This window comes from Manis pentadactyla, chromosome 4 (genome assembly GCF_030020395.1).
Source record: "Manis pentadactyla isolate mManPen7 chromosome 4, mManPen7.hap1, whole genome shotgun sequence".
Lineage (NCBI taxonomy): Eukaryota > Metazoa > Chordata > Mammalia > Pholidota > Manidae > Manis > Manis pentadactyla.
In genome coordinates, this window is record NC_080022.1 from 135,273,703 (window position 1) to 135,296,662 (window position 22,960).

The following is a 22,960-nucleotide window of genomic DNA, read 5'->3' on the forward strand; positions in this document are numbered from 1 at the left end:
AGATTCTCACAGACCAGCTGATTTACCAGAAGTATTTCTAATCTACTTCTTTGGTCAAGTCTTTTAGGAAGACTATAGGAAAAAAGCCCTTCCATGCAGGTAGCGTGGCCGAGCGGTCTAAGGCGCTGGATTTAGGCTCCAGTCTCTTCGGAGGCGTGGGTTCGAATCCCACCGCTGCCAGGCCAGAGTTTTTCTGGGGTTTGTTTAACCGTGTGTCCCCCGCAGATATTTCGTCTGTGTTCTTAATTTTATGTCGCCTCCTCGTTAGCAGTCTCACCACTGTCTTCCTTCTGTGATATTCCAGATTAAAGGCATTCCAAACCCAAACCAAAACCTCATGGAAACTACTGAAGTAACTTTAAATTCTTCATAAATGGTATCCGCTTAAACATGTTCTCAAATAATAGTATTTCTTAAAATTTGCACAACTTGCTGTATATTTTACTTACTGTATTTTCTCCTGACAGTATCTTAGAGGCTCCAGTCACCCCGTCTGAAAAGTTCGAAAAATAGTATCCTAATTTTTCTTTTCAGATCCTGTCTGATCATTAGACAGTCTCACATATGAAAAGTTACTTAATAGAACATAATGACACTATTGTGAAAGCAAAACGTAAGGTTCCACCGAGATTTGAACTCGGATCGCTGGATTCAGAGTCCAGAGTGCTAACCATTACACCATGGAACCCTCTGTTATTGCCTATTTCTAGAAATACATATTATTGAACTTCCTGTTTTGTATGTTCCTTCGCCTCTCCACGTATAGAAGAAAACAGAGTGAAAATAGTTGTCAGATAGAATGAACACCGCTATAGAGCACCTGAAATATGAATTGAGATGTGCTGTAAGTGTAAAATACACACCATACTGAAAAGGCTTAGTACAAGAAGATTCTGAAAATTTCACTAAGAAATTTAAAAGAGTGATTCTATGTTAACTATACGATTTCGGATTTATTGGGTTAGATAAAATATGTTATTGAAGTTAATTTGCCTGTTTCTGTTTGTTTTAATGTGGTTGCTAGAAAATTCAAATTCGCTTACAAAATACATCTCTACTTTCCCTTCACTGCTTGCTATTCGTTCTACCTTCTAAAAATTAAAACCTGAAGCGCTTATCACGGATTCATTTTTAAAGCAACAGTGCTTTCGTCACTGTTTTCCGTTGTTTTGTTCTAAATAATGTAAATATTAATTGTACCAAAAACAATTGCGTATAAAAGGGTGAACACACGCCCGAACAGGGACTTGAACCCTGGACCCTCAGATTAAAAGTCTGATGCTCTACCGACTGAGCTATCCGGGCCCATAACATAATCGTTCACTTCATGATATAAGAAGCTTTCACTTACGAAGGTTTTGCCTGACCGAATCAAGTGTAAATTGCACATGGTTGTTCAGAAGACAGCAGCACAAATCAGGAGGAAGCAGCTGGAGCCTCGCTGCTCCAGATTGCGCTTTCTCGGTCTCGTCCGGGGACATCCCCAGCCCAGTTTGGGCCATTGTGGATGGAACGCCGCGAAAGCGGGGACGATGCAGTACCAGGACTGGCCGCGCGGGACCGCTGCCGGCTGGAGGCTTCCCTCGAGGAGAGAGTCTTGTCTTGAGGACCCGGATTCTAGGCACCCCGGAATCCCCGCTCCGGTCCACAGCCTCGACGGCGGAGGGCTGGCCCAGAGCGAAAAGAATGCACCATGGGGACTAAAGACGCTGTGCCCTGGAACCGATTTCGGTCTCCTGACCGACCCATTCCAAGGGAGAGACCGACATCTGGCGTACCTAAGACCGGGAACACAGGGAGCCGGGCGTGGGGATGGTAGTGCAGAGTGTCGGGGATGAGGGGTGGGGGGTGGCAGGAGAGTTGTTTCTGACCCCCATGCAGTGTACAGGGATGCGTGTGCAACTCACCGGCGTGTGGCTGTGTCACGTGTGAATTATAGCCAAGTGTGGCTCACTTGTGTATAGTGATTCACATGGGTGATGCACAAGTAGGAATGCAGGTGCCCTGTGCCGGGTTCTGGCTAAGAGAGAGAGGAGGAAACGGTCTTGAGAGGAAATTGGGGAGTGGGTGGACAAGGACCCCAGGGCATCAGTCGGCCCCTGACCAAGAGGAGGGCAATGTCCCAGTCATACAGGCGTCACCAACTTCTTTTCTGGAGCATCTGGCCCCTCCCATTCCGTGCGACCCAGGCTCCTGATAGCTGGGTGAGCCCTGTCCAGTCAGCCAGAGGGAGCGGCTGTGCCAGAGACAAGCAAACAGCTATTAGGGCTCAAGGCTGTGGGCGGGGAGAGGGAGCCCTCAGTGAACAGCGGCAGTGAGTTCCTGGGAGAGAGACAGAGAGAGAGAGAGAGCCCAGGAGCATCCCCAAGAGATCTGGCCCTTCTTCAGAAGCTAACCCTGCGCTGCCAACCCCCATCCAGGGGGCTCAGCAGCCCAGCCCTGCCTGGCCTGCCGCTCACCTCCTCCAGGGGAGCTGCTGCTGTGGCCAACGTTGCTGGGGGTGGGGAGGGCATCCCTTCTTCCCTTGCATCATGGCCGTGTACCGCGTGTGTGTGACCACTGGTCCCTACCTGATGGCCGGCACATTGGACAACATCTTGGTCACACTGGTGGGCACGTGTGGTGAAAGCCCGAAGCAGCTGCTGGATCGAGTGGGCAGGGACCTCGCCACTGGATCGGTGAGTACAGAGGAGAGAGGGAAGAGCGAGCCCTGGAAGGGCTGGCGGGGAGGGGACCCTGGAGGAGGGGAGGGTAATTCCTCCCGGACTCATCACATTCTGCAGAACTCTGGGTGCCCGCCCACCTCCTTCCTATTCTGGTCCCTGTCTTTGCTAGGGATGATAAGCCCTACCTAGGCAGGGCTGGGAAGAAGGAACCCTGAGCAGGGAGTCAGGAGAATTCTTCTGGCTTCCTATCTTCTCCCATAATTGAAGGTGGGCTTTGGGCAAGTTGCCCGCTCTCTCTGAGCTTGGGTTTCCTCTTCTCTGCCTGCCTCTACAAGGCCCCAGTATTTTCTATCCACATGGGTGTGGGCAGCCAGGGAGACTGGTGAAATCCAGAAGCCACTCCGCTCACACACCGTGCCTGTGGAAGCTGTGGCTACTCCTGCTTGGCTGCTTTTTCTAATTCACACAAAAGCACCACATGGGTTAGTGGCAACTCAGGTTTTTATGTCAGAATAGGCATGGGTGTAGATGCACCTTACAAGGTGCAAGGATGGCTCTAGCAGTTCCTTGCCTCTCACCTGCTCACTCTCTTGGTCTCCTCAGGTGCAGAAGTACAAGGTACGCTGCTCAGCAGAGCTGGGTGAGCTCCTGCTGCTGCGTCTACACAAGGAGCGCTATGCTTTCTTCCCCAAGGACTCCTGGTACTGCAGTCGCATCTGTGTCACTGCCCCTGATGGTACCCTTTCCCACTTCCCCTGCTATCAGTGGATTGAGGGCTTCTGCACCATAGAGCTGCGACCTGGAACAGGTGGGCCAGAGGCAGTGGCTGGCCTGTGCTGCAGAAGGCATCTGTTGGGATTAGGGATGGGGCCTCGCAGAGCACAGGGTGTACAGAATATAGTTGAGGTTAGATTAACTGGAACTCAGAGATCCCAAGTAGATACTTCCTGAAAAAGGTGAGCCTCTGGAAGCTCTGAAAGCCTCTGCCTTTCTGGGCAGTATTTATCCCCTGGACACACAGAGATGAGACACACACATTCACAAATACTCACACCATTCATAGACACAGACAAACACACACAGATATGGTTTGCTTTCCACTGAAGCTCTCTGCACTTCCCCAGAGTGAATTCCTCTGGAGCCTGGAGAGGAATTAACTTGCAAGCTGAGTAATTGGATTTCAACAGGTGGAGAAGCCCTGAATATTGAGAGAATTTAACTGGAAAGGGCCTGTTGACCACCACTGGCTTTTCTGTGATGGACGAAGTTCCTGTGAGATGCTATTAGGAATCCTTCTTGAATTTGGGGGTCTTTCAAGGATGCTGGGCTCAAGCTCCTTCAAGCCTCTGGAGCCCCATATCTCCTGAGCTGTCTGATCAGAGAGGCAAGGCTAGGGCTGCTCTGAGTGTTGAGTCTTAGGGATGAGAGCTGATGCTCCAGGTTAAGGTGAGCAGAGTGAATTACCCTTCAGCCTGTGGCAAGTTCTTCATAGACCTCTGAACCCTCCTCTTTCATCATAGCATGTCCATTCATCACTTCACAAAATATACTCACTATTGTCATTTGTTGAGGGCATGTTATGTCCCCGAGCACCATGCTAGATGCTGGGATTATGTAAAGTGAATATAATGTGACTCCTGTCCCCAGATAGTTTAGTCTTAGAAAGGAGACAAACATGCAAACAATTAAGAAGATTGTTATAAGTTTGGAATGAGGTTGGTCTGAATCCCTTCTACTGAGGAACGTACAAAGAACATGCGGAATCCATGCCCCTGAGGGACTGGGTTCAAGGATTAGGAGATTTAGGCAAACTTTGATGGAGGAGGTGTTGTTTGAAAAAAGACTTATACGATGAATAATTTTCATTTCTCCATAGCAAGAACTATTTGTCAGGACTCCCTTCCCCTCCTTCTGGATCATAGGAATCGGGAACTCCAGGCCCGACAGGAATGCTACCGGTAAGGGTGGCCTAATTTAACTTCTTTCCTTGTCTTTATTCTGACCTCATCCTTAATCAGACTGTTACTAACTCTGACCTCAGTTCCAACCGTGGGGACTCAACTCTGATCAAGACCTTCATTTAACCCTAATTTCAATCTGATATTGACTCTGAGTCCAGATGCAGAACACCAGTACTAACAATTGTCCTGATACCATCAATGAATCCACACCCAACCTCCGGCTGCCTTTGATGTGACCAGGTAGCAGACGGGACCCCAGTCCTGACCAATCTCAGCCCATTCTCAGCCTCACCCCCAAACTGGCCATGATCTTAATCTTAACACAAACCCAGCTCTAAACCAGCCTGGACATTCAATTCATCCTCAAATTCTATCCTGATCTGAAGTCTTCAAGGAGAAATTTCCAATTCTTCGTCACGTACCCAGAAAATGGGTGACTTCTGGGAGTTTTAATTTAAAGTCATGTCTTTAAAAGCTAAGGTTTATGTTTACCCTAAGTTTGGCTCCTACTTCTGATTTCTTTTGCCTGGAAGCTGGAAAGTCTATGCCCCTGGCCTCCCTGGCATTGTGGATGTCAGCAGCTTTGAGGAGATGGAGTCAGACAAGAAATTTGCCTTGACCAAGAGGACACCTTGTGCAGACCAGGGAGACAGGTGAGGGAACCCTCAGGCTTGGGAAGAAGGTGAAGGGCCTGAAGAGAAGTTTGCTTGGAGGATGGGGCCCAGGCAGCCTGGGAGGAGTGGGATCTATAACACGTGAAGTTTAATTCAAGTGGCAGGAACAGACTGGGTGGGGATGGCCCCAGGAGTCTGGGAGAGAGGAGGACGTGGTTTCAGGCCCGAGCCCACAGCAGTTGGGGTTTGGGAGGGGAGCCCAGAGCTAGAGGAGGCCTGGGGCCTGGAGAGAGGGCAAGGATTTAGGGGAGTGGGCTGCAGGTCCCTCTGACTGGTTTCCATCGTTCTGCTCCCTCCTTCCCAGTGGTGGGAACCAGTACCTGCCTGGCTTCCCCATGAAAATTGACATCCCATCCCTGCTGCACATGGAACCCAATATTCGCTACTCAACCACAAAGATGACCTCGCTGCTCTTCAATGCCATCCCTGCGTGAGGACACTGCCATTCCCTGCACTCCTGTTCACTGTGCCTTGGCCTCTGCTTCTTGGATGCACATGCACACCTCTGTCCCACAGTCCCCCTTTCCTGTCCCCTGTCTCCTCCTCTCTGCCCTCAGGTTCCCTCTTTTTCTCCTTAGGGAACTCCATTCTCTATCTCCCCATTTCCTCCTCTTTGCTCCTTTGTCATCCCTTCTTTTTTTATTCTTCAAGCCAATACAGTTAATTGAGCACCTACTCTGTGCAGACCATGGGACCATGGGATCATGTGGAGTAGGACATAGAGGTCTAGCCCTTAAGCTTTAAGGAAGTGGGGTCAGACCACCTCAGGTTCAAATTCCAGAACCAATACTTCTTTGGTTCCTCTTTCCCTCTAAACAGTTTCCTTATTTGTAGAATAACAGTAATAGTTGTACCTACCCCATGGGCTTGGGGGAGAATTAAATGAGATAACACGCAGCACAAAATACTCTCCCAAAAGATGTCACTGAGTAACATCTTTTGTTAAGTATTAGGATAGAGTCTTCAGCCGTGAGGAACTCACAGTGCCATGGGGGAGACCGGGCATGACTGTCTTAGCAGTTGGAGCAGTTAGCAATCAGAGGGGTCAGCAGCAGCTTAGCTCAACAGCTGAGGCTCTGTCAGGGCTAAGGGACCAGAGAACATCTCAGAAGGCAGTCACCTGAATTGGTCCCCAGATGGATATGCAGGTCTAGGAAAGTGAGGGCCTGGGGGACCACCAAGACTGCCTGCATGGAGCTCAAAGAAAGGCCAGTGGGAAGAGGGAGCTGGCATTTCACAGCCATCCAGGGGCAGTAGTTGGGCTTTAGTGTAGGGCAACTACAGGGTGCTCTGAAGGGCTTTTGTGGCAGGCTCTTGGAAAGGGAAGACCTTTCCTTTCTCCTTTATTGCCTCCTCAGCCTCTGCTTTAACCACCGCTCTTCTGCCCGTTTCCCATCCCCAGGTCCTTATTGGGCAGGAGCTCAGCAAATGCTGTGGAGTGAGGAGGGAGCAGCTTAGTAGACACATAGGAAGGTGTCCCTGGGCTTGTGAGGTCATTAATATTCCCTACCCTAAGGGCCATACTCTTCATGGCACATCAGCATCCTTACACAGTCTGCTTGACTGAGCAGTTGCCACACACTTAGATGTTTATGTTTTATTCCCTTGCTTTTCATCTGGCCCAGTTAGTGAGTGATTATTATGAATTGGATATGTTGGGGGTACAGAGCCCAGTCCTGGCCCTGAGGAGCCCACAGTACAATGGAGGATGATATGAGTACGTTGAGTTTACAGTGTAATGCAGGCAGTGATGAGCTTTTTGTGAAAGGCACATGAGGTGTGTGTTTGGGGGGGCATCAGGCCATGCTTCATGAAGGATGTTGCATCTAAGATGCACACACAAGAACAGATAGGCTTGACACTAGAGATGTAGGAGATCACTTTCTAGGAGAGGCACAGCTTAAAACATTGAACAAGTGGGGAAAGCAGACTTCATTTCAAGTGTTTTTTTTATGATTGTAAATAACACATGCTCATTGTAAAATATGCAAACAGTCCAGACATCCACAAAGTGAAAAGTGCACAGCCCAGGCTGCCAACTGGACTTTTGCCAGTCAGTGTACAAAGTACGTCTCTGGTTATGTTTAGTGAGAAGGCCATGGTTGGCCTTGTCTAGTGCATAGGGTAGGAGAAAAAGCTGGAAAGGATGGTAGAAACTGGATGGAGGTTCCTGGCCAGCCTTACCAGTTGGGGCTTTGACCTGTAGGCAGGGAAGGTCTATGACAAGATGGAAGCTTGGAGAAAGCAGGCCAATGAAGCTGATTTGTCTGCACCATGTGGCCACATATGCCAAATGCACATGTGGAGTCACCCCTACAAAACCTCAACTGGCCACTAGACTTTTCTCCCAGGGGGATTGTTAGGCACCTCTGCTCTGGGCATTGACAGGTCCCCCAAGGCCTCTAAGCTGGGGGCACAGTGCCTCTGGCCTGAACCTCACCCTTCCCCTTCAGGTCCTTGGGCATGAAGCTTCGAGGGCTGCTAGACCGCAAAGGCTCTTGGAAGAAGCTGGATGACATCCGTAACATCTTCTGGTGCCACAAGACCTTCACCTCAGGTGTGCAGACCCAGGCAGGAGACATCTGTCTCCCACCCCGCCTGGTGCTCAAACCCCTCTGCCCCCTCCTGGGAAAGGGCCTCTTCCACTGTTTTGGATTCCTTCGGCAAGTGCTCCTGGTTTCACTGGTGGCAATTTCATAGGTTCCCCTCAGGAACCCATGCATTTCCCCTTCCTCTGGGTGGGGGGAGAATATAGGGAAGTGAGGACAGAGACGTACTCTGCTGACCTGGCAGAGGGTCAAGTCATTTAGGGAGTCCTGATCCTGATCAGGGGCACTCTCCTCTCTTCCCCTACCCACAGCACCAAAAGTTGTGAACTTCAGATCCAGACCTAGGTTCAAATCCCTGCACTGCCACTCAACTGAGCAAGTCACACCACCTCTTTGACCTAAGCCATAGTGATGAGCAGAAGGCTGGGCAGAAGCAGGATCTAGAGAAGTAGTTTTCAGTCCTACCAGCCTCCCTCTCTTGCCTCCTAGAGTATGTCACAGAGCACTGGTATGAGGACTGCTTCTTTGGGTACCAGTACCTGAATGGTGTCAATCCTGTCATGCTCCATTGCCTCTCCAGCTTGCCCAGCAAACTGCCTGTCACCAATGATATGGTGGCCCCTTTACTGGGACCAGGAACCTGCCTGCAGACAGAGCTAGAGGTGGGTGAGTTGCCGTATGGAAAGGGATGGGTGTGGAAGGTAAGGGGATATGGCCAGGGATGCATCCAACGTGTGGGCCTCACCCTCTGGGCAGCCCTGGTCCTGTGCCTTTTAAGTAGAACCAGTGTTGATGAGGGCCAGATGGGGCTCCGAATGACTTGAGGCCTGAGATGGGGCTTGGCGAAGTGGAATGAATGGGCAGGACAGCCTGGAGAAGGAGGCCCCACTTGTGTTCTGGGGCCTCCAAGATCCCAGGTGATGCAGCCCAACGAAGGTTGTTATAGGACAGGCCAAAGGCAGTGCCACCAGATCCAGCAAGAACAACCGTGTTAACTAGCAGCTCTGAGGGTGTGGACGATGACTGAGCCAATCTCTCTGGGGCAGCCAAGCCCTCAGGCATCCTCCAGAAGGGTGGAGATATGCTTGGTGAATTTTCGTTGTGCGTTGATTTTGCTGTTTGGACACACTGAGGTTTTCTGAGTAGAGAGAGTGGGAAGGACCAGGTAGAGGGGGCGAGACGACGCTCGCTGGTCCAAGCTGGGAGGCCAGGTGAGAGGTTGCACAAGAAGGATTCAGCAGGACCTCATTCCCGACATTCTGGGAAGGGTGAGGAACCCAGCGTTCGCCATTAGGGCAGGCACCAAGTATTTCTTGAGGCCCAAGCTGCGGTGGAAGTGGGCCGAGAACAGAGGGAAGCGAAGCGCGGGTGGGGAGGGCACTCTGAGCCTCTGTGCGCCTTCCGCAGAGGGGGAACATCTTCATGGCGGACTATTGGATCCTGGCGGAGGCCCCGGTCCACTGCCTCAACGGCCGCAAGCAGTACGTGGCCGCCCCACTCTGCCTGTTGTGGCTCAATCCCCAGGGGGCGCTGGTGCCCTTGGCCATCCAGGTGAGGCCTGGGGCGGGGCTTCGGGGGCGGGGCTTCAGGGGGCACACTGGCTCTCCTGAGCCTCTCTTCTTTCTTATCCTTGGTCGCAGCTCAGCCAGACCCCAGGGCCAGATAACCCCATTTTTCTGCCCACTGACTCTGACTGGGACTGGCTGCTGGCCAAGACGTGGGTGCGCAACTCTGAGTTCCTGGTGCACGAGAACAACACGCACTTTTTGTGCACGCATTTACTGTGCGAGGCCTTCGCCATGGCCACGCTGCGTCAGTTACCTCTCTGCCATCCTATCTATAAGGTTTGTGCGACCCCCGTGCGGGGGCAGAGGGGGCGGGGTCAGGGCGGCCTTCTCCCCTGACCTTCGGCTCCTGTGACCTCATCCCGCTTGCAGCTCCTGCTTCCCCACACTAGATACACGCTGCAGGTGAACACCATCGCGCGGGCCACGCTACTCAACCCTGAAGGCCTAGTGGACAAGGTGCGGCCTTCCCGCCCCGCCTCTGAAGCTCCGTCCCCGAGTGCGCTTTGCCCCGCCTACAATCCCTATACAGCCTCCAATCCTATTCTACGGTCCCTGCCAGCCCTCCCCCACAAGCCCCTCCCCTCCCTTCAGTCTCCTATTTGCCCCGCCCACCAACCCCTGGCCCTGCCCCCCACCCCACCCACAGGCCCCACCCCCTCAGGCCCAGGTTCCAAAGGCTCCTTGAGGTGGGCAGGGCAAACAGCTGGATCACACAGCCCCCGCCACGGCTGACCCTGCGCTGAACCAGCTTTCTCCTCCCCGCCATCAGTTCGTTTTTCTCTTAGTTGCCAAATACCTAAGGGTTACTTCCTATGCACGTGGTAGGGCCGGAACCTCCGCAGCGCGCATCAGACCCTTATAGATATTTGATCCGTGGTCTTGGACTGTTTGATCAACTGATCCCCTCTGATGACTCAGTAGCCCCATGTCCCCAAGCCCTGGGGTGGGGGTTGGGCCGGCGCGGAAGAAGCCGAGCTATGCTGTGTCCTCAGGTCACGTCCATCGGGAGGCAAGGCCTTCTCTACCTCATAAGCACGGGTCTGGCCCACTTCACCTACACCAATTTCTGCCTTCCGGACAGCCTGCGGGCCCGCGGTGTCCTGGCCATCCCCAACTACTATTACCGAGACGACGGCCTTAAGATCTGGGCGGCCATTGAGAGGTGTGTACCTGGGACTCTGCAGCTAATTTGGCCCCACCAGGGCCTCTTGACCCAGGGGCATTGTGGAGCCCCATGCTCACGTAAGCTGGGCACTTGGTGCTAGGGGTTCCAGTGTTCTCAGGCCGTTTGGAGCATCCGAAGAATGAGAGTTGGGGCTGGGCTTCCCTATGAAATGGCAGGTAGCTGTGGGCTGGGATGGGGCTGGCTGTGCGTGAATGCAGTGGAGGAAGGGAAGGACAGGGTGTCCATAGGAGTCAGGGCACGTCCAACAGCTAGCTGTGGACTGGAGCTCCAGACAGGCAGGTCTTCCTTTCTCCTGGGTGCTGTGCTGAGTGTAAAGGGGTGGCAGCATGAGTCAGACCCTCCTTGGTGCACCCTCCCCCCAACCCCCTGCATGGGAAGGAGGCTCAGAGCTCCCATGACTCTGGGGTAAAACTTGAGGGAAGCCTGGGCTTTTGCCTTCCAACTGGATCTGGGCGTTCTCATTGAACCACTGTGGGCTCTCAGTGGACCCTGGCTGTCTGTCTCTCCCCAGCCTGAGTGGCACTGGGCCTTGGTTTTCTGGTCAAGCCTGAGCCCAAGGTCACAGCCTTAACCTGGGCATCTCTTTCCTACAGCTTTGTCTCAGAAATCGTGGGCTACTATTATCCCAGCGATGCGTCTGTGCAGCAGGACACGGAGCTGCAGGCCTGGGTTGGCGAGATTTTTGCTCAGGCGTTCCTGGGCCGGGAAAGCTCAGGTACCCCCTCTCAGTCCTCCAGCCACAGGTGCTCAATGACCCAGTGCTCCCCCCAGCGTCCCCATTCTTATTTATGGACCAGCCTTTGAAGTACCTCCTATTACTAGCCCCACTGAACATATGAGGGACAGACACAGAGAAGGCTACACAGATAGTAGCAGAGGTGGAATGCAGAGCCTGCTCCCACGGTCTCCAAAGCCTTTGCTTCGCTTTGCTACAATGTGTCCCTCTGGTTCCTCCACAACCTTTACACAAGTCCATCCATTCACCTCTGCATGGTGAGCTCTGAGGATGTGTTGCATCGTGTGGTAGGAGCCATCTCCAGCCTTAAACATGAAGGATTCTGGAATCCTCTCATATTCTTTCATGCCTGTCTTGCCTGGTGGCCTTTCCTACCAGCCACCAACCCCTCTCACTTCTTTTGGCTTCATGGAGTAGCTTGGTCCTGTTGTTGCCTGATTCCTCCTTAACTCACCCTAACTCTCTCCTTCTTGACTGACACTCCCTAAGAAGCCTCTGAGACCCAAAACCAGTGGCCCTCTCTTAATCCTCCTTTGCTTAGCTTCGGTGCCAAGCAGATGCCCCACACCACCCTGCCTTGCTTAAGGTCTTCTCTTAGCTCCAGGGAGGATGTGTCCTTCTGAACCTCCCACTTCTTCCCCGGCCTCTGCTGTCTCCGCATCCTTGCTTTGGCCTGTCCTGGATCACTGTCTCCTTTCTCTCCCTGTCCCTAAGGGATTGACCCTTTCTCCTGTTCCTTCTTTGAGCTGATTCCAGACTTGGAGGTCGCCCATCCCCCATTCCTTGAAGGACTTACCTTTTTAGCCATCTCATTATCACCTTTGAGACCAGCACATGAAAACTATAAGTCATCCCACGATAGAATAACTCCTGGCTTCACCAGATTATACACCTTTTGCAACTCTTCACAGGCTACTTCCATAGTGCCACTATAGTATGTGGTTGGTACTCCAGGCAGTGGAAAAGGCAGGAGAGGCCTCAATATTTTGTATAGTGGGGGAAAAGGAAAAGCTCCAAGTGGCATTAATGTCCATCCTTCAATCCCCCCAGCCCTGGCCTGGCCCGAGGGTGGAAGACTCACTGCCTGGGACATTCTCTCCCAGAAGGGATGTGGCTTTCAGCTTGCTTAGTACTTCTGGTGGCCTCCCAGAGGAGTTTCTGTCTGGTAGAAGGGGTGATCTCAGGTCACCTGCAAACAGAATGAACAGTTGTTGCAGCCCTACCTGCAATGGGCTCCCGGGCTTTAAAAAAAACAGCAACCCAGAATATTTGAAACACATAAAAAAGTAGAGACTATAATGTAATGTATATTTTAAACATACATAAAAGTAGAGAGTGTAATGAATAATGGTTAACATCCATTTACCCACTGCCCAAATTCAGCAATTGCTAACATCTTTGCCATATTTGATTAATCTGTTGCTTTTGTTTATTGCTGAAGTCTCTTAAAGTATTATATTTCATTTTACTCCTACTCAATATGCAACTCGAAAGAACAATGTTTTTCCAAACAACCATATTACTGTTATCATGATTAACAAAATTGACAATAATTCCAATATCACCCTCTTATCTAGTCAATATTCAAATTTCCTCATGTGTCCCGTTTTCCCCCAGTTGATCCTGTTGATGCCTGAGCCAATCAAGGACCACATGATATGGTTGTTTATTTTGACTCTAAAGTCTCTCTTAATTCAGGACAGCCCCCACCCCCTCTTTTAAATTACATGAATCTGACATGGACTTACTGAAACCCCAGGACTAGTTGTTCTGCAGAATGCCTCACCTTCGAATTTATCTAATTGCATCCTATGATGTCATTTATCTTGTTCCTCTATTTCCTGTGTTTTTTGCCAACTGGAAGTAATATCTAAAGGTTAAATGTTTTTGGCAAGGATATTTCTCAAATGATGCTGTGCTCTCTACATTGCATCATATTGGGAGGCACATAATGTCAGGTTGTCTCACTGTTAATGATGCTAACGTTGATTTCTAGGTTAAGGTGGTAACAGCCCATCTCTTTGGGATCTTTGAAAAGGTGACCCCTCCCCAGGCTTTGTAAGCCTACCTTTAATTAGGAGAGAGTGTAATGAATAATGGTTAACACACATTTACACACTGCCCAGGTTCAACAATTGCTGTTGACAACAAGATTCAACCAGATTCAACAAGGGCAGTTCTGACCCTGACTCCTCACCCCCTGCTGAAGGCAGTTACTTTTGTCTTTGGAGCTGTTCCCTATTGAAGAGCCACAGGGAGACTAATTACTATTGGCTCAAATCTCCCTTACTTTATTAAACTTGTCTCTGATTTAATACATCAGAACAATCTTCACACTGAAGAACCTCTTCTGACAGTATAAACTTATTCTATATTCATACATTTTAAGGCAAAACATGCTCATTAACCTCAGTCAGTATGACTTTTGCTCTCCTATTTCAAGGGGAAAGAAAAAAACAATATGAGATTCAGAAAAATTCCCATAGATGGCCTGACTTCCTTACTTTTTTATTCTCAGCCCTAAAGCCAGAATATCAACCACGAACAGAATATTCAGGAAATTCCCACACACCCAGGCAGGTACCTGGCTCTTCCTCGAAGCCTCTCTGTCCTGCTGCCCCAGCCTCTTTCCAAACATCCCGACTCCACGCCTTGGAGCCATCTTTGACTCACCTTCCCCTCTGCCTTCCTCTCTCTGTCAATCCAGTTGGGTGGCTCATGCCTATTGTCCCATCATTTCCCGCTGTTGCCGCCCTAGTTCCAGTCCTCACACTACTTACTCCTGCACCGTGGCAGCTGCTTCTCAACCAGTCCCACCTTTCCCAGCCTTTTGTTGTTTGCCGGCCAAGCCTGCAGGGCCACCGCCCCAGTAATCCTGGCACACTGCTGCTGTCTCACCTCCAACAAGTACCCTCCCTGTCCCTTCACCTTGCTTATGCCCCCTTCCTTCCCAATGTGACTTCTGACCTTCTTATGCATTCACTTCATTCAACTAGTAATTACTGAGTGCTTAACTTTAAGTATTGTTCTAGGTGCTGGGGCTAAACAGTGAACAAGACAGACAAAAATCCTGGCCTTCATGGAGCTTAACGTTCTTGTGGGAAGAGTCAGAGGATAAATATGTTGGGTGGTTATGAACGCTAAGAAAAACAAAATAGCATGAGGGGATATAGCATGTCAAGGTAGGGGGATTCTTTCAGATAGGTGGTCAGGGAAGGCCCCTGACCGCCCTCAGGGGAGGTGATATTTGCATGGAGACCTGAAGGAGCTAGTTCTGTGGATAACTGAGGTACAAGCATATAGGCAGGTGTATAGTAAGTGCAAAGGCCTGGGGTGGGGGCATACCGCTAGGTCTGTGGGCTTTGGGAAAGGCCTGTGTGGCTGAGTAGAGTAAGGTCGGGTGGAAACGTAGGGAAGGAAATGAAGCCAGAGAAGGAGCAAGAGCCAGATCAAGTAGGGCCATGGGAAGGTGTGGGAGGTGGGAGTCCCTAGCTGGTTCTAGCAAGGGTGACATAATCAGATTATGCTTCTAAAGGGTCACTCACTCTGTCATGTGAAGAGTAGGCTGTCAGTGGCAAGGGTGGAAGCAGTGAGATATATCCAGGAGGAGATGGTAGAGACTGGAGGTGGTGGGATGAGCTTGGCTTCTGGAAGTGTTTGCCGACATGTGCAGTATGAGGAAACAAGAGCAGTGAGTGCACGGGTTTCCACCTGAGCAATTGGAGAAAGAGGACAGAAATGGGACCACTGAGAGAGGCGGGATGGTGTGGGAGCCTTTTGCGGGGTGGGAGGGGAGCGTCCAGCATTAGGGTTTGCAGATGTTCCAGGTGAGAGGGCTCGTGGACCTTCGGGTTGGAGACGTCAGGCAGTAGCTGCGGATTTGTGCCCAGTGCTGAGTCTACAGTTCAGGGGCTGTGCAGGGCTGGAGCTGTGAATCTGGAAGCCATCAGCCAGTGGGAAGTGGATAAAGCCATCGACTTGGATTAGACCAGTGATGTACAGGGAGACAAGGAGTGAGGGCCTGAAAATGCCTCCCTCTGTCATCTTTTTCTACTCAAAGCTCACGTGTTCTTCACACAGAGGCCCCTTCTCTTCCTCCAGGGAAGTCCCTAACCACGTCAGCCCCAGGGCCCACTTCTGCCCGGTCTGCTCTCTCCTCAAAGAATCAGGCCCTGGCCTTAGAGCTCCTTCTGCTTCCATCATTATGAATTTATGAGTAACACACTCTGCTCATCTTTTCTGCTGCTAAGCCCAGCAGTGGGTGATCTACTCCTGGGTGCTTGGACAAGTCTTGGGGAACTTTGTAGAACTCAACCAATAAGTGCTAATGTGGGCTGCAGACAGAAGTGCCTTGGTAGTCGGGGAGCAGTGAGCTTGGCTGTTCACTTGAACCTGGCTTCTCCATGGTGAGCTCTGTCGGGTGGGCATTTTCTGGTCTGATCGCAGCACCCAGCATCCTGTCCTGACCCCCTTCAGAGACCATAAACCTTGGTGGTAAATTTCTCTAACCTCAGCCCAACCCTTAGTTAAAAGACAGTGGTAGCCAAATGCTCAGTCCTCACCCTCCCTCTCCCCCTGTGGTGAGCCCCAGCCCTGAGCTGCCCCTAGGAGTCCAGTCCCCTCCATCCACACCCTCTTTCCTTCCTCCCACACCCAGGCTTCCCACGCCGGCTATGCACCCCAGGAGAGCTGGCGAAGTTCCTCACTGCAGTCATCTTCAACTGCTCGGCACAGCATGCCGCTGTCAACAGTGGGCAGGTGCGGCCGTAGAGGGCAGGCCTGGGGGACACTGGGCCATGCAAGGTTAGGCTCAGCAGTGGACGTGAGGCCAGAGTTAGGGTTACAAGCATGGGTGGGTCAGGGTTGGGGTGGGTTTTTGGTCAGGGCTGGGGTTGGATGATGACTGGGGTGGAGCTGGGTCCAAGATTGTAATGGTGACTCGAATTGGTGTTGTGTAGGGAGTAGAATTTATGGACCCTGTCATGGTTGGGACGTGGCTAGGTGGAGTATCAGGTTGCTCTGTGTGGCATGCCAGCCCAAGGCCCTTTGCGAGGGTTACCTCCTCTCTGAGTGCCCCTGCTTCCTTGGTGATTCACTCCATCCAGTCCTGGAACATTGGGTGGAGAGTGTTAAGGGATGAGCCAGGCTCCTGCCCCACTTCTGGAACTTTCCACCCTATATCCTACCCTCTCTTCCCTTTCCACCATCCCTCATTTCCCAAGTGCAACACCTGGGCTGGTAGGGGCAGGATCAGAGATAATGATGAAGGAGCTGGTCCCCCAACTCTGGCCAGCGGACTCAGCTAGGGTGGGGGTCTCTGCAGCACGACTTTGGGTCCTGGATGCCCAATGCCCCATCATCCATGAGGCAGCCGCCACCCCAGACCAAGGGGACCACCACCTTGAAGAGTTACCTGGATACTCTCCCAGAAGTGAATACCACCTGTAACAACCTTCTCCTCTTCTGGTTGGTCAGCCAAGAGCCTAAGGACCAGGTGCGTTTGGTGGGTGGGGCCGAGTGGCGGTGGGGGCTTGCAGGGCCTGGGCAGTGGAGGTGGTGGTTGCTGTCTTGGGGGGGCTTGGGGACTGACTGCTGGCATTTATGCTCACTGCCTGACGGCCTTCGTTCTTCTGTTTCTTCAGGAAATGATAGCTGACTCTGAAAAACATACATTGAAGCAAATACCAGTTTAGTGGCCAGGGTACAACATCCATCCAATTTACCAGTTTACCAATCCATCCACCCATCTGTCCATCCATTCATCCATCCATCCATTTATTTAGTCAGCCATTTATTCATCCATCAACCATTCGCCCACCAACCACTTATCCATTCATCCAAACATTCAGCACCACATATTTGGACAGGGAGTCTGATGCTGGGACTTTTGGGTCAGTATGCTGGGTGCTGGGATCAGACCAGCACTGCAGCTCTGGGCACCAAGCGCATAACGTTGAGTGAGATCTTCCTACCTCCCAGAATGCTATGGTCTAGTTGAGTAGAAACACAGATAAAAGAAAAAGGGCACCACAGTGTTGTAGGAATTATTGATGTACTTATTCCTTCTTTCAGCATGCACTCCTTGAGCAACTACAGTGTGCCAGACAATGGTGAGCAGATAGGAACCCTGTTCTCATGAGCTTACAGACTAGGGGTAGAGGTGAGGACTGGCCTTCTGGAAACTGACTGAGTCTGCGTGAACCTGGGAAAGTTTCTTGCAGGAAGTGACATCTAAGCTGAAACCTTGAGACAAGCAGGAGTTTGGCAGACAAAGGAGGGGCAGGTTTAGTCTAGGCAGAGGAAGGACAAGACCAAGGAAAACAAAGTGGAGGGAAGGTGAGAGTCTGTTGGTGTTTGTAGGATAAATGGTTCAGTGTGGGCACATTCAGAGGACAGTGGGAACCACTGAAGAGTTTTAAGCCTGGGATGACATGGCTAACTTTGTGTTTTAGCAAGAGCACCTCTGTGGATGGATGGGAGGGGCAATTTTGGAGGCAGGAGGGACCATTGAGTAGGCTCTCCTTTAATCACCAGTTAGCATCATCTCCATTTGCACATTGGGTTATCAGTCATGCCTCTGCCCTCCTAGTCTTGCTTTCTCTGACATGACGTGAATATCTTCGTTTCTCATGCTTGACTCGGTTTGGTGAAGATATTTTGTCTCTCCCAACAAGTTTTAACTTACTCTCTCATAGCCTGGGAATGCCATAAATTTGTCCACAGAGTTCTTTTCTGGTCCCATCTCCCAAGGATTTGGAGATATTTTGTCATTATAGAGAAAAAACTCTTTTTTTTGTCTACTCGCAGAATACTCTGATTTCTGCCCTCAACACTCTCCCTCTGTACTCTGGCTACCCAGTGTATGGGGGTTGTTCCCACACCAAGCAATTCCTCGGCACCAGCTAAGTGTCCTATAATTTAATTCAGAACCCACAGGTTAAGGGCTCAGACCTTCAAGACCGCCCCACCCCAACCCCTGCCCCCTTCAAACACCAGTTCGCAAGTCCAGGTTGTCATCTGTGCTTCTGACCAACCAACTATAAAGCAGAGGTTTCTACAACTCCCCTCTCAATCATTTGCTTGAATGGCTCACAGAAACTCAGGAAAACAGTTTACTCACTAGATTACTGGTTTATTATGAAAGGATGCAACCTAGGAACCGCCAGGTGGAAGAGATGCACGGCAAGGTGTGTGAGAAAGGGGCCATCCCCGCCAGCACCTCCATGTGTTCACCAGTCTGGAAGGTCTGAACTCCTACTTTAGGGATTTTTATGGAGGCTTAATTACTAGGCCTGACTGATTAACTCATTGGCCACTGGGGATTATTTCAACCTCCTGTCCCTCTCCCCTCCCCAGAGGTTGGAGGATGGAACTGAAAAACCCAAGGTTGATTCTCCTGGCAATTAGCCCCCAACTTTAGGGGCTTTCCAGAAGTCACCTCATTAACACAAACACAGGTGTGGTTGAAAGGGGATTATGAATAACAAAAGACACCTTTAACACCCTATCACTTACAAAATTGTAAGGGTTTTAGGGGCTTTATGTCAGGAACAGGAACAAGTATATATTATTATAAATCATGGTATCCCACTGGAAAGGGATGAGTAGGCAAGAGGATGAGGGTGGAGGGCTCCCTCCTCATAAGCTAATGGGAAGTTTAACCTGGAAAATTATAATGACAACAATAGCAGTCAGCACTTCCGGATGATCTACCCTGTCTCAGTCATTAAATCAGATCTACCTTATATCTCAGTCATTAAATCAGATACCTTATATACACTATTTTAAAACACAAAATAAATAAGTAGCTTATAGTTAAAATGCTTAATACAATGCCTGGCATATAAATGTACAATCAATGGTAGTTCTATTCTCCAGGGGAGAAAACTGAGCTTCAGAGGCACTAAGCAATTTGTTCAATGTCACACAGCTAGGAAGTGGGCTTTCAACCTAGTCTGTCGTATTTCTGTGTTTGGCTTTTTTGACAAGTACACTATAGTTTTAGAAATTACATGTCAATTTAGTAAATAAGACATAAAGCTTTGAAAAGACCAATAAAGAAACCAGAGACAATTCTAATCAAGAAAAACAAGAGAGAACACAAATGTACAGCATTAGGAGTGGAAAAGGCATGCAGCCACAAATACAGAGAAGATTGAAAACATAAAATACTAGTTGTAGTTTTATGCAAGCAAATTTGGACATGTCAATGAAATAAATTATTTTCTAGGATAAACAGAACACCAGAAGAGGTGAAAACCATACATACGTGGAAAAGGTTGTCAAAAGATCTGAACCCTCTCCTTGCAAAGGGAGAATGTATTAAACCTTCAAGGAACAAGTAATTCCTAAATCGTTCAAACTGCTTCAAAGTTTAGAAAAAAGTGGAAGCTTCCCAAGTTATTTTACTGGGAATGCTGATACCAGCAGCTGGCAAAGGCAGGGCTGTTGAGACAGAATGGGGGTCTAAGGTAGTGAGTTCCAGTCCCAAATCCACATGTCCCACCTGTGTGGCTTTGGGTATGTAATTTGGCCTCTCTAAGCCTCAGCTTCTTTATCTATAATGTGGGAATGATAAGGGTACTTGTCTTACAGGATTGTTGTGCCCTTGGGATAGTCCAGGTGAACTGCTTGCAACATGTTAGCTGTAATTAAGAAGATAAAATTATAAACTTGTTCCACTTAGCTACAACAGTCTTAAAAAGAGATCATCAGCTAATGAAGGCCAATAGTAAGAGAATAGTAAAACAAACAGCAAATAGTAAAACAGTAATACACCATGACAAGGTCTAGTTTATTCTAGGAATGACAGGAATGAGAGGTTGGTTCACCCTTATGAAATCTAACAACATAATTCATTACCTCAATAAAGAAGCACACCATATAATCATCTCAATATATGCTGAAAAAGCATTTGATGAATGTGAACAGCCATTACTAATAAAAACTCAGTCTATAATGAAACTCTCATACAGGGTTTTGATAAAAAGTATATTTGAGAAAACAAAACCCTGTACTTATGGTGAAACAGCAGAGGTCGCCTCACTAAGGTCAAGGACAAGAAAACAATGCCACTGTCACTGCTGTGATTTAACATTGTCCTGGAGGGCCATGCCAGTGCAGTAAAATAAAGAATTTTTTAAACGTCAAGAGTTATTGGCAACAGTTATTTCATATGAAGGTGATATTGGCCTGGAAGTGTGTGCTGGGTAGGAGGCTGGGGTGGTGAACTGTAGTGGGAACTGGTTGTGTGGTGCGATCACGGAGAAGGGGGCAGTCCTGTACTGCCAACAGGGTGGCACTACCCGGAGGTCATTGCGGTCTCTCTTCATTGTGGTTGGTGGTGCCGTACCCCCGGTCAGAGGATGGGGATGTGATTGTGTTGGCAGTTCTCAAGTCGGTTGACTGGGAAGGTGCTTCGGAACTGGTTGCCTTCAAGGGGTTGAGTTTTGTGGAACTGTAGGGTAGTAGGCATATTCTTGGCTGAAGTGTGTTTACGTTGATTTCAGATCTGTTGTGACTGTGGTTGTGTTCCTTTAGTTCAGAGAGTAGTGGGTCAGGCACTGAAAGGGATCTTTAAAGATCCCCTGGACCACCATCCTCTTCAGACGCACTCCCCGAGTCAGTCACAGGCAGGGGGTTGCCAGCAGAGGGCGCACTAACCCCGTCACCTTCGGATGGCCGGCTCGCAGGGCCCACCACTCTGGCTCCCACACTCTGCAGGCTGTGCGGTCGCGGCTGCCCTGTGCAGGGTGCGTGCACTGGTGGTTTGCGGTCGTGGTTTGAGGGGTTTACAGTAGCTGTGGGAGGGTCGTAAGCTTGGAAGCTGCTTTGTTATTTGTTGGCAAATGTGTTTCTTCATTATTCTTCATCCGATTCTGAGCATCATCCTGACCCGGCACGTCATTTTCTTCCAGCGGCCACTGGGCACCTACCCGGACGAACACTTCACGGAGGAGGCCCCGCGACGGAGCATCGCCGCCTTCCAGAGCCGCCTGGCCCAGATCTCGCGGGACATCCGGGAGCGGAACCGGGGCCTGGCCCTGCCCTATGCCTACCTGGACCCTCCCCTCATCGAGAACAGCGTATCCATTTAACCCCCTCCACCTGTCACCCTAGGAGAAAAGCCCAAGAATGAGGAGGGCCATCTTCTGAGGGTCCTCCAGGCCCTTCTGTCCTCCTTGTTTCCAGTCAGCCTGAACCTTCTCTGCACGTGGGGACCTTTTCCACCCAACAGTGCTTTAGCGTCATACAAACTGGGCCTGAGCCGCGGGAGACTAGTGCACCAGTGCCCAGGATGAGAGGCCACTGGCTAAAGTCAAATGCACAACAGGCCCTCCCAAAGGAAGGAACCCCATCACCTCTGCCCTACTTTGGGCAACTTCTGTGAAAATCTACCTCCTCCCATTGGGACTCCCAGCTTGGGAGCTCTCCTTCCTACCCCCAAACTCTTTCTTGTACCTCTCCACTTTGTTCCCACTTTCTCCAAGCCTAGGACCAACCAAACCAACTTGCTTCTCTGAAAGTGCCTGGAAACTGGACAGGAAAGAATATGCACCCTGGATCTGCCATGTGGTCCCCTTTGAACCTAGCATCTTTAAGGGGAGGGTTAGAATTAGAGCCCAGTTTACCTGGACCTCTAGCTGAAGTTCTCAGGGTCAGGCTCCCTGGCCTGGGTATGTGGGGGCTGTCTCCCCAGCTTGTGTCTTATCTATCATCACCCCTCTTTTTTTGTCCTTGAGCCCAATGAGTTCAATAAAAACTAACATATTTGGCTCCCATTGCATTTTTGTTTTGATGTATATATGTGTGTGTATGTAGGTGGCTGGGGTGCCAGGGGATTGGAGAAGGAAGGGGAAACAGTTAATCCCTGGGTCATCTGTTCCTGAGACAGGAAGCCTCCCAGCTCAACCCACTACCCAGACAGGCCTTTACTTTCTAGAGTGTCATTCATCAGAAAGTAGAGGAATATCCAGACACAAGGGGCTGACAGAGAAAAAACAAGTATTTTGCAAAGCCTGAGAACCCAGCTTCTGGGTGTGGTGTCATTAGTGTTGCCACTGAAATCCGGTTTCTCTTCGGGACCCAAGGAAGACTTAACCTCTGGCCCTCCTGTTGGTGGGTGGAGTCATGGGTGAGTTTTGGCCAATGAGCTATGAGCAGACATGATGCAGGCCATCCCCAGATTGGAGTTTAACTGCTGTCATGAGCTCCTCCACAGTTCTTTTCTCTCTGCCTCTGCTGTTCTAGAAGTCTATGTTGAGATGGTGCTTCCAGGAGCTTTTGTCTTTGAGGGACTAGAGCAGAGCCCTCTGATGACCTGGGTTGGACATGGAGCTGAAGGAGAAATAAACTTTTATTGAGTTAAACCATTGACATTTCAGGACTTCGTTGTTGCAGCATAACCTAGTCCATCCCGACTGAACCAGATGGTAATCTGGGGAGTCTGATGTTCTACTTTCCAGCCCCATGGCCCTTAAAAATGGAGATTTGTGCAGCCCTCAAGACAGGCATCCATATCTTCTCTCTCCTGGTTTCCTGTTTCCTTGACTTTCGATCCAGCCCCCTTACATTCCCTGCCTCCTGAGTCAAATTCTATGCCTGAGTAAACCTTGGTCAC

The 22,960-nt window shown here is 50.1% G+C and overlaps 1 protein-coding gene, 1 long non-coding RNA gene and 3 other non-coding genes across 5 annotated transcripts; 2 read left to right on the forward strand and 3 right to left on the reverse strand.

The window, feature by feature from the left end:
* The first annotated feature begins 98 nt into the window (after nucleotides 1–98).
* On the forward strand, nucleotides 99–180 carry TRNAL-UAG (transfer RNA leucine (anticodon UAG)). The gene has a single exon. It is a non-coding gene; the product is annotated as a tRNA-Leu (tRNA).
* Nucleotides 181–616: 436 nt separating this feature from the next.
* Nucleotides 617–688, reverse strand: TRNAQ-CUG (transfer RNA glutamine (anticodon CUG)). The gene has a single exon. It is a non-coding gene; the product is annotated as a tRNA-Gln (tRNA).
* A 544-nt stretch (nucleotides 689–1,232) lies between these two features.
* Nucleotides 1,233–1,305, reverse strand: TRNAK-UUU (transfer RNA lysine (anticodon UUU)). Its single transcript has one exon. It is a non-coding gene; the product is annotated as a tRNA-Lys (tRNA).
* A 24-nt stretch (nucleotides 1,306–1,329) lies between these two features.
* LOC130683448 (uncharacterized) lies at nucleotides 1,330–2,194 on the reverse strand. Its single transcript, XR_008997172.1, has 2 exons — nucleotides 1,908–2,194; nucleotides 1,330–1,667 (listed from the first exon to the last, which is right to left on the reverse strand). It is a non-coding gene; the product is annotated as an uncharacterized LOC130683448 (long non-coding RNA).
* A 27-nt stretch (nucleotides 2,195–2,221) lies between these two features.
* ALOXE3 (arachidonate lipoxygenase 3) lies at nucleotides 2,222–22,123 on the forward strand. Its single transcript, XM_036896167.2, has 15 exons — nucleotides 2,222–2,678; nucleotides 3,270–3,474; nucleotides 4,543–4,624; nucleotides 5,161–5,280; nucleotides 5,606–5,731; nucleotides 7,755–7,858; nucleotides 8,340–8,512; nucleotides 9,258–9,401; nucleotides 9,491–9,694; nucleotides 9,788–9,874; nucleotides 10,411–10,580; nucleotides 11,198–11,319; nucleotides 15,998–16,098; nucleotides 16,664–16,834; nucleotides 21,258–22,123. The coding sequence occupies exons 1-15, from the start codon at nucleotides 2,532–2,534 to the stop codon at nucleotides 21,435–21,437; spliced, it is 2,136 nt and encodes a 711-aa protein (XP_036752062.2). The 5' UTR covers nucleotides 2,222–2,531; the 3' UTR covers nucleotides 21,438–22,123.
* Nucleotides 22,124–22,960: the final 837 nt, after the last annotated feature.

Coding starts and splice junctions, on each gene's coding strand:
- ALOXE3 (XM_036896167.2), top strand. CDS start 2,532: ATGGCCGTGTACCGCGTGTGTGTGACCACTGGTCCCTACCTGATGGCC. Junction 9,402..9,490: donor TGGTGCCCTTGGCCATCCAG/GTGAGGCCTGGG, acceptor CCTTGGTCGCAG/CTCAGCCAGACCCCAGGGCC. Junction 10,581..11,197: donor ATCTGGGCGGCCATTGAGAG/GTGTGTACCTGG, acceptor TCTTTCCTACAG/CTTTGTCTCAGAAATCGTGG.